Source organism: Anabrus simplex, chromosome 5 (genome assembly GCF_040414725.1).
Source record: "Anabrus simplex isolate iqAnaSimp1 chromosome 5, ASM4041472v1, whole genome shotgun sequence".
In the NCBI taxonomy this organism is placed as follows: Eukaryota; Metazoa; Arthropoda; class Insecta; order Orthoptera; family Tettigoniidae; genus Anabrus; species Anabrus simplex.
In genome coordinates this window covers 274701458-274714040 of record NC_090269.1, presented here as the reverse complement: position 1 = coordinate 274714040, position 12583 = coordinate 274701458, and the positions used below count along the sequence as shown (strand labels likewise).

The 12583-nt window shown below is 39.0% G+C and overlaps 1 protein-coding gene across 2 annotated transcripts in view; it reads right to left on the bottom strand.

Annotated features, from left to right (window-relative positions):
• LOC136874832 (acetylcholine receptor subunit alpha-L1) overlaps positions 1–12583 on the bottom strand; it is a 103431-nt gene that overhangs the window by 32471 nt on the left and 58377 nt on the right. For both annotated transcript variants that reach the window (XM_067148511.2, XM_067148512.2), the window contains exon 6: positions 6449–6617. In XM_067148511.2, coding sequence (XP_067004612.2) covers positions 6449–6617 — 169 coding nt within the window. The remainder of the gene's footprint in view (positions 1–6448; positions 6618–12583) is intronic.

Sequence of the window (12583 nt, the reverse complement as noted above, 5' to 3'; positions counted from 1 at the left end):
CATTACATGAAGTAATTCTACATGTTTTGAGTAATCATATTACAAATGTAACTTAATTTTCTAATTACATGTATATGTACGTAGACTAAATGGGATAATTATTATTATCATTATTATTATTATTATTATTGTTGTTATTGTTTAAAAGGGCCTAACATCTAGGTTATCGCCCCATGTATGTATGTATGTATGTATGTATGTATGTATGTATGTATGTATGTATGTATGTATGTATTGTGACCGTATCGGTCATGTACATATTAATTATTTTAGGCAGTGAAAACCCTTTGTTAAACTCCCTCGTACATGTTACAGAAAGTTGCATTAGGTTTCACATGCTCACACAACCTTTCTAGCCTGGTAAACACCATTCCGTCTTAACTAGAAGAATCCACAGATAGAGAGAGAGAGATGGAAAATGTCAAGCCAGAAAAATCGATAATGATACCTCCAATCGTTGAAAAAATGGCCGAAACGCAGCGATGCCAGTTTGCAAGCCTAATTTGTATGATAAGATTTCGAGATACGGATAACAATTAGTATGGGAAACCTCGGGATGTTATATGGTTTCATAATAGACCTCTGCCAAAATTCCAATTTTTTATAACATATTAACGTGTTGAAAAATACGCGATCATTTGCATTATATAACAGCTAAGCGTCAGCACGCTTGCTATGTACGCAGCACCCTCATGGAGGACTCTGTAGGGGCATTATTTTGATAATTAATTTTAAATAAACGGCCGATCGACACAGATTCCGCACATAACTAGACTACTTAAGAATCTGAGTCACACGTTTGAGTGCATTACCGATATCATACGACACGTTGAACTATTAATTTAAAAAGTAGTGGGGATTTGCCACTGTCTGTGGCGTGAGTAGGGGAAATCTTTTAAAAGGGATGGCGGTGATGACACCAGTATCCACTTGGCGCGAAGGATTCAAGGCAGAACCACGGTTTGCTGGTGTTCTGATTTTATTAGTATTTCAGACTGGAATTATACATTTTACATCTTCGAGACTATTATAATTATCTACAAATGATAGTATTAAAAGGGTTGAAGTAATGTGACCACAAGAACAGTGTTATTGTAGTTTTTTAAAAGTGACGCAATATATGTTAATATCATTAAAGTGTTACAGTATTTTTTTATTAAAGTGATGCAACATATGATAACATAATCAAACTTGTGATAAATGTAGAAGAGGACCATGGCTTATGAACGCGCTCAGCAAGAGTAGCAGTGGACACGAACCTGTGACCAACGTCAGTGCCATGGAAGCTTAAAAAGAAAATGAGGGGCTTTTCCTGGGCTCTAGCCTTGGATTTCACGACATGATGATAAGTACTAAAATGTAATAATTTTTCTAAATAAATGCGCGGTTATTTAACATATAGATCACATAAATTAGATTAGAAATGTAAATTGCATGTATTCTTGAATTAGAGAGAGAACTTGTGAGTGGTCTTCATATCGTTTATATTCATCTAGATGGAATTAATAGTCTACTACATAGGCTTCAATATATATTTAACGTAATGCATGTCCATGATTTGATGAAAAATATTAGTCTGAGAGTGCTTAGATTAGATAAAAAATAATAATGCAGATTTGTATTTGTACTGATCCCAAACCGTGATATGTATAATTTATTTACGAGATATCCCAACTTATTGTGATAATGCATGGTGATTATCTCTTCAGAAATGGACTATCGGTTCATTATATCGAGATAGGAAGGCACTCTTATTTTCACGTAATTTGCATGATACAATTTGTAGATGGCTGTATTAATTATTTGCGTAACTTGTGATAAGCCTGGACAACGAACAAACGCCCTCCCATTGAGGTTAGTGTTTTCCTTTAATGTCAAATATTTTCCCTTTCTGTATATGAGAATAACATTGTGGATATGTTTAAAATCCATATTTGATTTTATTTGTCTGAGTTTAAAATGTAGGAAAACCTAGGCTGTGTACCTCTGTAATCGGATGGATACGAACCCGGTCATTCTAAGTTTAAGGATGTGGATATGAGAAGATAAAAGGTGGCTTGATATTGAGTTAAAGAATTGTGATAAGGCAGTGAACTAATAAGCCAGTGGAGCTTTGGAAATATGACATGAGAATATGTATTGAAATGAGTTTATTTGACAATTATGGATTCTAAGGGAGACGATTTGGTCTCGCCTTGAGCTGTTAACAAAATATTTTCTGCCACACCAGGCCATTACTTGTTATAGTATGACATCGAAAGATTTACAACTTGAAGGGGAACGAGAGAGCTTGTCCCTTGTAAAAGAGTTACTGTCTACTCTATTGTTCGAGCTATTCCACTTACAAGGGAACATCGGCAATGGATAAGTCGCCGATCGGCATGAAACTTGGAAAACACATTGAGGTACACGTAAAAATGATGTCGGCATCAATTGTGGGTGCCAGCATTCATTAGGGCGTTAGCTACGGGGCCTAAAAGTTGCGAATTTTCAAATTCCGTGCGATCAGCGATGAATACCTGCTGGCCAATGCTAAACTGGCACACTGCGTATCTGGAGACACGCCTCTGCACCTCCTCCCCTCCCCGCTCCAATTGGTTCGCCTCCGCACGTTCCCCTTCTCCCCGCACTTGCCGGCTGCTTAGCTGTTCAACGGGACCGAATCTATACTTTGCTTCTTTTCGTACTATAATTATTGAAATCCTTTAAATAACGTTCCGTTTCACACATAATGATAATAAATAACCTACACAATATACCCATATTTTATTCAAATGTTATATTTTCATTCCTGCTAATTCCGGTGAGTTGTCACATTCGTTGGTACAACTCCGAGTTAAGTACCACGGAAACGTGGGATGGGGTAACACGTCCTACCTACGCTTAAATTATTATTTACTTCTAAAACGCCTTAAAGCTGTCGATAGTGTCCTTTAGAGTGGACATACATATGGAATTAAATTAAATCACCCACCACTAAATAAATCTCCCACCTTTAAACGACGTTAAATACCTTTTTATGTAAAGAAATGACGTGCCTGGATAGAGGATCTCAATGAATATAATGAGATTCGGTACCTCGGGATATAGGTCCAGATCTTCTTTTTATGACCCCTTCCCCCCACCCATTTTGTGTACGCTACCAGTTGTGTCATAACAAAACGACATCGCGGACGACAACAACAATTATAAACTCCGAGTTTGAAACTGCTGGTTTTTTCCGTATTGCGTACTCTGGTATAAGGAATAGGCCTATAGGTATAACGTTTTTATTTGTGCTTGTACTGAACGATTTGTTTATGTTTTGCAGTGACTGGCACAACACATTTGAATTGCAGCAATGGTGGTCGAATATAAATTAATTTAATGCATAGGCAACTTTGATATGAGTATGACATGGAATGTAGTAAAGTTTGAGGTAATAAGAAAAACCTTGAAACATAAAAAAGATGTGCATTTATATATGCAATAGATATACAGTAATCACAGGCCTAGTCTTACTGTACCGGTACTTTTGCGTTATAGCTGACGAAGGTCTATGTATTCAACAAGTACCGTTATTAAAGTATCACACTACAGTCTTCTGGGTATAATGGCAGTTACATACGTAAAAAGTTAAATGGGTATTGTACGAACTGGTACAACAAAAAACAATTACAAGGCAACACAATAAATGACTCCGTAACAATTACATCGGGCAAACTCCCCGTCAATAACTGATAGTAAACAAAAACAATCTTTGGTCTATTCGAAACATTAAAAAATAGTGAAAAGAAAACCGAAACAAAACACAATTAACAACAGGCACCGTACTTTTTTTTGCTAATTGCTTTACGTCGCACCGACACAGATAGGTCTTATGGCGACGATGGGATAGGAAAGGCCTAGGAGTTGGAAGGAAGCGGCCGTGGCCTTGATTAAGGTACAACCCCAGAATTTGCCTGGTGTGAAAATGGGAAACCACGGAAAACCATCTTCAGGGCTGCCGACAGTGGGTTTCGAACCCACTATCCCCCGGATGCAAGCTCACAGCCGCGCGCCTCTAACCGCAAGGCCAACTCGCCCGGTGCAAACGTTTTCATAAACATTTCAGGAAACGTAAACTGACTAATACAACGTGGAAATTGCAAAGGAGAGATATGAGGAAGGCTGATAGAGTACGCAAAGTGTAGCACCGGTTCTCTTCGACAGCTAAGCGGCCGGCAAGCGCGGGGCGCAGGAGAACGTTCGGCGGCGAACCAATTGAAGCGGGGAGGGGAGGAGGTGCAGAGGCGTGTCTCCAGATACGCAGTGTGCCAGCTTAGCATTGGCCAGCAGGTATTCATCGCTGATCGCGCGGAATTTGAAATGTCGCAACTTTTAGGCCCCGTAGTTAACGCCCTAATGAATGTTTGCACCCACAATTGATGCCGACATCATTTGTAGGTGTACCTCAATGTGTTTTCCAAGTTTCATCGCGATCGGCGATTTACCCATTGCCGATGTTTCCTTGTTAGTATGGAGGCAGGGAATTCTGCACAAACCGATTATAGTTTAAAGGATTCTTTTAACTTTTCCATGTTTAATTTTATAATGAAATAACATAACCGGAACGCCAGTATTATTATTGATTTGTTGACCCTATTAAGAAAGGGAGTTTTTATAGACCCGTTTGTCGATGCCATCCTGGATATCATCGGTTCGAGTTCTGAGGCAACCATGGATTTTTGTTGTCACATGATTTCTTTTTCTTTTTCATTATACAGCCAATTGCATGCGTATATTGGTCATTGTTCTTTTTAAATTGTGTGTACATATTTTCCTCTTTTATACGTTATTTTAATTGCGTTTTACATTTTTATTTGGATGACAAAACGAGCTCTATTTCGTTATTTTGTCATTAGATTCTTTGGGATGTGGGTTCGATTTCTGGACCCGACATCGGTCATTGTTATTTATTTTATAATTATGATCTCATCGACTAGTATTCACATTCTTTTGTTTACTTATTTGTAATATAATTAATTTAGCTAGGTGACCACTTCAAGTTATCTTCAATTTTTTTGTTGTATAGATAATTATTTCTTCTTATAGTGAAGGAAGTTCTTAATGCTAACCGTCGCATTTACAAGGATTTTTCTGATTTAAAAAATATGTTATAAAAATTTTAAAGTAATATTTATCGTCATGTCGGAAGAGGAAAGAAGGAAAGGAGAAATCAACTTTGACTTTTCACAATTTTGTATTTAGTCCATTGGACATTGCATATTATATTAAGATTATATTATAAGTATTCAGGGTCAATTTTAATTAATTTGATTTATCAAGGATTAATAAATAGGTAATTAACCTTTTGTTTGCCTGTCATTTTGCCGAAAAACATTGTATCCCAAGTTTCCTTCCGTTCATTTATGCCTTTAATCTAGTTATGTGTTATTTTATTTGATGTTTTGCCGCGAACGCACCATGGCCCTGGGAGGTCGGTAGTTTGATTCTATGGAACGGAAGGGTGCAGTAGATCCTTGCACGGTCGGAAGAGCTTTTGCTCAACCATCATTCTGAAAATTTTCTTTTTCGTTCTTTTCAGATGAGGTGGCATTTGACTCTAGGCTAAAAAAAGGTCCCTTTCCAACGAACGCCTTGGCGTATGGTGCTATATGACGGTATCTCGATATTTTAGGGGTTTTCATGCAGTCATTTGGTTCTATGGGGCAAATGGCGTGGGGTGGAAAGGTTGCAGTATGTATGTATGTATGTATGTATGTATGTATGTATGTATGTATGTATGTATGTATGTATGTATGTATGTATGTATGTACAAGTCTGCATGTTTTTAAAAACATAAAGAGACAACCATCCCCTCGTAAAGCTAATTAGAGCAGAAGATGGGATTCGTCCGACGTTTCGAAGATTGAAGATCACAGTAAAAGAAAGTGGGTGGGGGGGGGAGGGAAGAGCCAGAAGAGCGTGAAAGAATGTCTCCCTAGGGCTCACAAACATAAAACCGTTGTATCCGGAAGAGAACAAGAGTTTACCAAGGCAGGTCAGATGGGAAGCAGCATAGCATGGCTAATAGCACACCGAGTGAGTTGGTTACGTGGTTTGGGTAGCGCAGCTGTCAGCTTGTATTCGGGAGATAATGAGTTCGAGCCCCACTGTCGGCAACTCTGAAGATGGCTTTCCATGGTTTCCCTTTTGCATACCAGGCAAATGCTGGAGTTGTACGTTAATTACGACCACGGTCGCTTCCTATCCGATTTTGTCATAAGACATGTCTGTGTCACTGTGGCGTAAAACGAATAGCAAAAGAAAGAATACTAGCACAAGTAATATCAGTACCCTGTGGTCGCCAATCCATTTTCCAATTTGTGAGCGCCTGGGTAAGGTTTCGAATGCAAGTAATGATACTTAAAATTTGTTATATTACAGTATCCTTGTACAGGGCTAATAGCCAAATAAATGTACTTACCAACAGTAGGAATTAATACCGTAGCCTCGTGCGCTGCAGAATGTCTCGCTATTTCTACCCAGAACAACAGATACGGGAGTGAACTGTTCCGGTAGGTTTCTTCATACAGATTGACATTCGCCGCCAACAACTCCCACTCCATGTCTGGTTCATAATGTCGAAGATCGAGCTGGAAATAAAAAAGTAACTCATATATATATATATATATATATATTGTGACCGTTCGTGGACGCGTATGGTTCGGAAAAATGATAATCTTCTTCAGTTAGGCCTCAGCTAGAATTCAGCGGTTCGCGTGAAAATCCACTCAAGGGCATGGCCCTTCAACGAGTACCTGTCTCATCTCATCAAACGTTAATCGAGCTAATGATTCTACATCCTACCTAATTATATTTAGGCTCTTAAATATTAATCAAGAAATGACAAACACAATAAAAGTTTGGAAGGATATTAAATTTAGTGAAATAATTCTAAGGAGATATAATAATAATAATTTGAATAAGCAACATAACGGATAAATATCGTTGTACAAATCCTATCATACTCTGTTGGTTCTGAAATCCATCTTTAAAACATTATTTAACACTAGATCCAAAATTAGAATAATTCGTGACAGTCTTTCAAATGCTTCTATTGAAGAAAATTATTAATCACTCAAGAAAATCTGTCAATTAGAAGTCTTTCATTTTTCTTTTGTTTGTTCATTCATCTTAAAAATCACTTTTACCCGTAGCTTGCCTTCCCTGTTCTATCTATTCTGTCATTCAAATATTTACCTAGCTAATGAACAACTTGAATTCCCTTAACGGTCATTTCTCTAACATAATACGGAGTCATATCTACTAATCAACCGTGACACAAATAATCCCATACATAAATGATCACAGTGCCGTCACTCTCATCTGGATACTCAGCATTGCCGCACCTGAAAAATAACATCAGCTAACTACTGACATAATCAAATAATACATTTTTAGAAGGTCTGCGTTGCCTCAGCTTCTTCTCCATGTTTGCTGAAATAATTCTAATGCTCAAAAAAAAAAAAAAAAAAAAACTACATCAAGCAATACTTCGAGTGTAAACATACAATAGCAGGTGACATCGACCCTAAAATACATCTGTCTACTGTTCGGATGTGTTAAATACCGAGGATCCTATCTATTCGTCCGCTCGTCTGTTCATTTACTTTATGCAATGCCATAATTCATATCATGATAAGTCCTATGCGCTCAACATTTAATTCCTTCGAAATACCTTCAAATTCTAGTATTATATTACATCGCTTGTCTATCCAATACTTAAAATACGCGGCGAACATTTCACTCAACAGCATTATCCTGACTCATTGACCATCTCGAAGAATAAACATACCACCGTAGCATGCAATTCAATAAATCTCATCCACAATCATTACCGCACTAAATCATAACATCTGACGGCTCTACGCTCGCCATACTTCATCAAAAATGTGCACCACATCAATATTATTACTCGAATAAAACAAGCATAGGCATCGAAGAGCCTTAATTCCATGCATATGAACATCCTACACCTCCTACTGAATAAACACTTCATCAACGTTCTGCGGAACAAGTCATATAAGAGGATCACAACATTAATAACATTACACACACACACGTTCAGAGAACTTACCTGCAACACTCGATATTATCTTACCACGATTAATTTCCACAATTCGTTCACTAGTATAAGAGCAACGAATAAAACACAATCGCGCCTAACCCTATTAAACACTGACGGTAAGCTGAAATCCTGTCTCGTAAACGGTCAGACCAACACTTCACAAAATAACAACAACCAACCCGTTAGGTTATTCAAGTCGTTTCTTAAAAGTCACCTGAATGTGATGACAAAATCTAATTCTACAATAAGCTGCTACAAATAGGACAAGGAAAGACAATACAGGGGTACTTATCGTTTGAAGATACAGACGTTCATCCCATCCTTCAGGTTGCAATATTTCTGGACACCTGTTTTATGTTATTTCGGTCATTCCAGCAAAGTTCGGATCCATCAGGAATCCAATTTAGTTTAAGCACACATCTCCATCTTATTGATTTTCTGGATCATCATTATTATTACTCTTGCTGGCCTCCAACCCTGAAACTTGTACAAAATTCATTAAACAGAGTTTAAACAGACTTTATATCCACACTTTCATTTACAGACACTCGCCTGCATGTATCGGTGCCGTATAATCAATTATTAATCTTATTTAAGCTATATGATCTCTTAAAATCCTACAGATTTCCTCAGTTTTTAGCATACATCAGAGCTGTTCTCAATGTCGACCTACTATCTGCTTTTTCTTCATACATTGTCAACAAAAAACAAAATTCCATTTTAATTATCTCACAATAATAATTGGTTTGCATTTCATGATTCATAGAACTACCATATTATGATCTCCATTACACATGTTTCTGACATTTGAGGAACTTTGACATTACAGTCACTCTCTTCACTCGCAGAACTTCGCAAAGGAAAACATTCTACCATTCATTTACTCTTCCAACACATATGATACGTCACTTCGCACACGCCTTCTTGATGGTTAACCATGCATGATTTTAAGTTATTCCATGGCCTCCGCTATGACGTTTCTCGGACTAAATGTTATGTATGACCTTTTCTCTTCACAGCTGTTGACATAATCTCTCATTACTGATCTCTGCTTTGTATCTGAATTATTCTTAACTCAATCTTCTGTATACCACGGGGTTCTGAGCTTGATCTTTCTACTTCATTCCGTAAGATTCACCATAAATATGCAAGTTGTATCGGTTTTCATACGTGATGAAACGCATAAACTGGCCGTATTCCGGCGATTCACGTACTTCTGTGCCGTTCTCATTGATCTGTTTATTTTATAACTTTCAATGAGTCCTTCGCTCTCGACCTCTAATGAGGGATGAGGTCAGGCGGTGGAGCACTTATCTTCTGAGTTCAAGTTCGCGGGACCGATCCCAACTCTATCCGGTGATATTTGAAGGTACTCAAATATATTAGCTTCCTATCGGTAGATTTACAGCCACGTAAAAGAACTTGTGTACAGCAAAATGTTGGCACCTCGGCATCTCTGAAAACAGTAAAAATGGCTTGTGGGAAGTAAAACAATTAACATAATAATAATTTACGATTGGTGAGTAAAGAAGAGGCCCGACCATTCGAAGAACGGAAATATCGATGAAAGAAAGAAAAGGACCACAATTATAATTTTAAAAAATGAATAATTTCCAAGGCCTCACAAACCTAATACCGTGAGGGTCGAATGAAAACAAGATTTGACCAAGAGATGTAAGATAGGAAAAATGAAAGCAAGGAACCTGGCCCGTGTAAGACGAAATAATGCTAGACTCGCCTAGGGAACCTTTGACTGACAACTCATATTCCCAAGTTCAAGGTTCCTGGATGTAAACCTCTTTTATTCGACTCTCCCAGGGTATACGGTTGATATACGAGGGTCATGGCAACTACTTTTTCCTTACATTTGCATTGTGCTACCATACAATGGTCTTATGTCGTCGAAAATACGGCATTCATAGTAAATGGACACGGCTCGAGATGGCGGTGTATTGGATAGGTACCACACACAGGATGATGGGAATGCGGCAGTGAGTCAGGCTCCGCGCAGAATGAATGTGGCGAGGGAAGAACAGCGTGCGTACATCGAACTGGCCGTTCTCTGGGGTCACAATGCCAAAGAATGTAATAGAGAGCTTGTGAAAGCTGTGGGGAATAATGTCCTTCCCCTACCGAACTAGGCAGCCACATTTCCGCAAGGACATGAAACAAGCAGAGCCCCGCAAAGATTCACAAGACCTGTTAGTGCCCAAACTGATGTATCATGTGCAGTATTTACCCAGTGCATGGACGTGGATAGAAGATAGACACGAATTGAGTTACAAGTCGAAACAGGCGCTGAAAAACGAACCATCCACAGAATGGCACAGAGGCAACTTCAGTGCTGGGGTTAGCAAGTTCTGCAACACCCGCCATACGCACCGGACCTGTCTCCGTGCAATTTTGACCTCATCCCCAAAGTTGCTGCTTTTTTATTATTTAATTGCCGGTTTACAACAGGGTAGTAAACCCCAATATTACAGTAAACATAAAATATTTAAAGTTTACAAAAACGTGTAGGTCGTTAATTTGTATTTAAAGTGGTGTTTATTTTCAAAACTATTTTTATGTAGTTTACCATTATTTTCTAGCATGAATAAATATATAAAACAACCTTTTGTTTTGTAAAAATGATACCCTCGAGTCTGTGGGGGGATAAAGAAATATACACCAAAATAGAGGGTGAGTAATAATACAAGAACGAATCTTGTCTTAGAAAGTGAAAGATAGAAGGTAGAAGGCAGTTCGTGTTTAGGAAAGATTATTCCAGTGAAGCTCAACTTGTAGGATTGCAGCAAAAATATAGCCGAGATTTTAGTTTCAGAAAGTCAAATGGAATGTACCACTATTGACCTATCTAAGGCTTTTAATAGGGTAAATCATGGGAGATTACCGACGAAAATGAAGGCAATTGGACTAGACAAAATAGTAGTTGAATGGTTGGCTAAATTTCTAGAAAATAGAAAGAGAATTACAGTAGGTGAAGTGTTATCTGATCGTATAACGATTAAGAGGAGGTCCCGCAGAGCAGTAGATTATTATTGGACTTTTATGTTTTCTTATACTTGTATGTATAAGTGAAATGAGTAAAGAACTGGACTCACAGATAAGGCTATTTGCGGGTGATGTTATACTGTACAGCAGGGCCTCTCAGGGTGCATGCGCCTGGTGTATGCACTGAGCGCGGTACAAAAGACGACTTTGCTTGGTTGACCAGAGTGCAGACCCCCACTCCTCGATTTGGAGCAATAGCGCTGTCTCTCTCTTTCCCCACGCCTGTCTCGCTCGCTCCTCCTGTCTCCCACTTCCTCACTTGCTCCGTAGCGCTCCAAATCCGAGCTGAGTTGAGCTGAGTTGAGCCGAGTAGCCCAGAGACGAAGCGTTGGTCCGAGCCGAGCCGAGCGGGACCAATGCACTGTGCACAGCAACTCTGCGCCGCTGTTTGCACGCGTGAGATTTTGTGCGTTTGAGAGGCCCTGATGTATAGAGTAGTCAATGAGTCAGGATTGTGAGCTACTGCAGGGGACCTAGACAATGTTGTGAGATGGTCAGCGGACAATGGTATGATGGTAAATGGAATGAAAGGTCCAGTTGTAAGTTTTACCAAGAGGAAGGGTCCTCTCAGTTTTAATTACTGTGTTGATGGGGTGGTGACATAAATGAGGTTGTTGAGAAAGTTTACAGATCTCTTCACATGGTTATGAGAGTATTTAGGGGTTGTAGTAAGGATATAAAGGAGAGGGCGGATTAGTATCCAGAAAAACCCCAACTTTTTTTTTGCTAGTTGCTTTACGTCGCACCGACACAGATAGGTCTTATGGCGACGATGGGACAGGAAAGGGCTAGGAGTGGGAAGGAAGCGGCCGTGGCCTTAATTAAGGTACAGCCCCAGCATTTGCCTGGTGTGAAAATGGGAAACCACGGAAAACCATTTTCAGGGCTGCCGACAGTGGGATTCGAACCTACTATCTCCCGAATACTGGATACTGGCCGCACTTAAGCGACTGCAGCTATCGAGCTCGGTAAAAAAAAACCAATTAGAGTATGGTTCCAATGTACGGGACCCTCACCAGAACTACCTGATACTAGAACAGAAAAACATCCAAAAGAAAGCTGCACTATGTTTTCTGGGTGTTTTCCGACAAAGGAGCAGTGTTACAAAAAATGTTGCAAACCTTGGGCGGGGATGACTTGGGAGAAAGGAGACGAGATGCTCGACTATGTGGTACGTTCCCAGTTATCAGTGGAGAGATGGCGTGGAATGGCATTAGTAGACGAATAAACTTGAGCGGAGCTTTTAAAGTTAGGAGATCATAATGTTAAGATAAAGTTGGAATTTAAGAGGACAAATTGGAGCAAATATCCATTCATAGGACGAAGAGTAAGGGAGTGGAATAAATGACCAAGGAAAAACATTCGGTAAATTTCCAAGTTCTTTGAAAATGTGTAAGATAAAGCTAGGTAAACAATTGCAAGGGAATCTGCTACCTG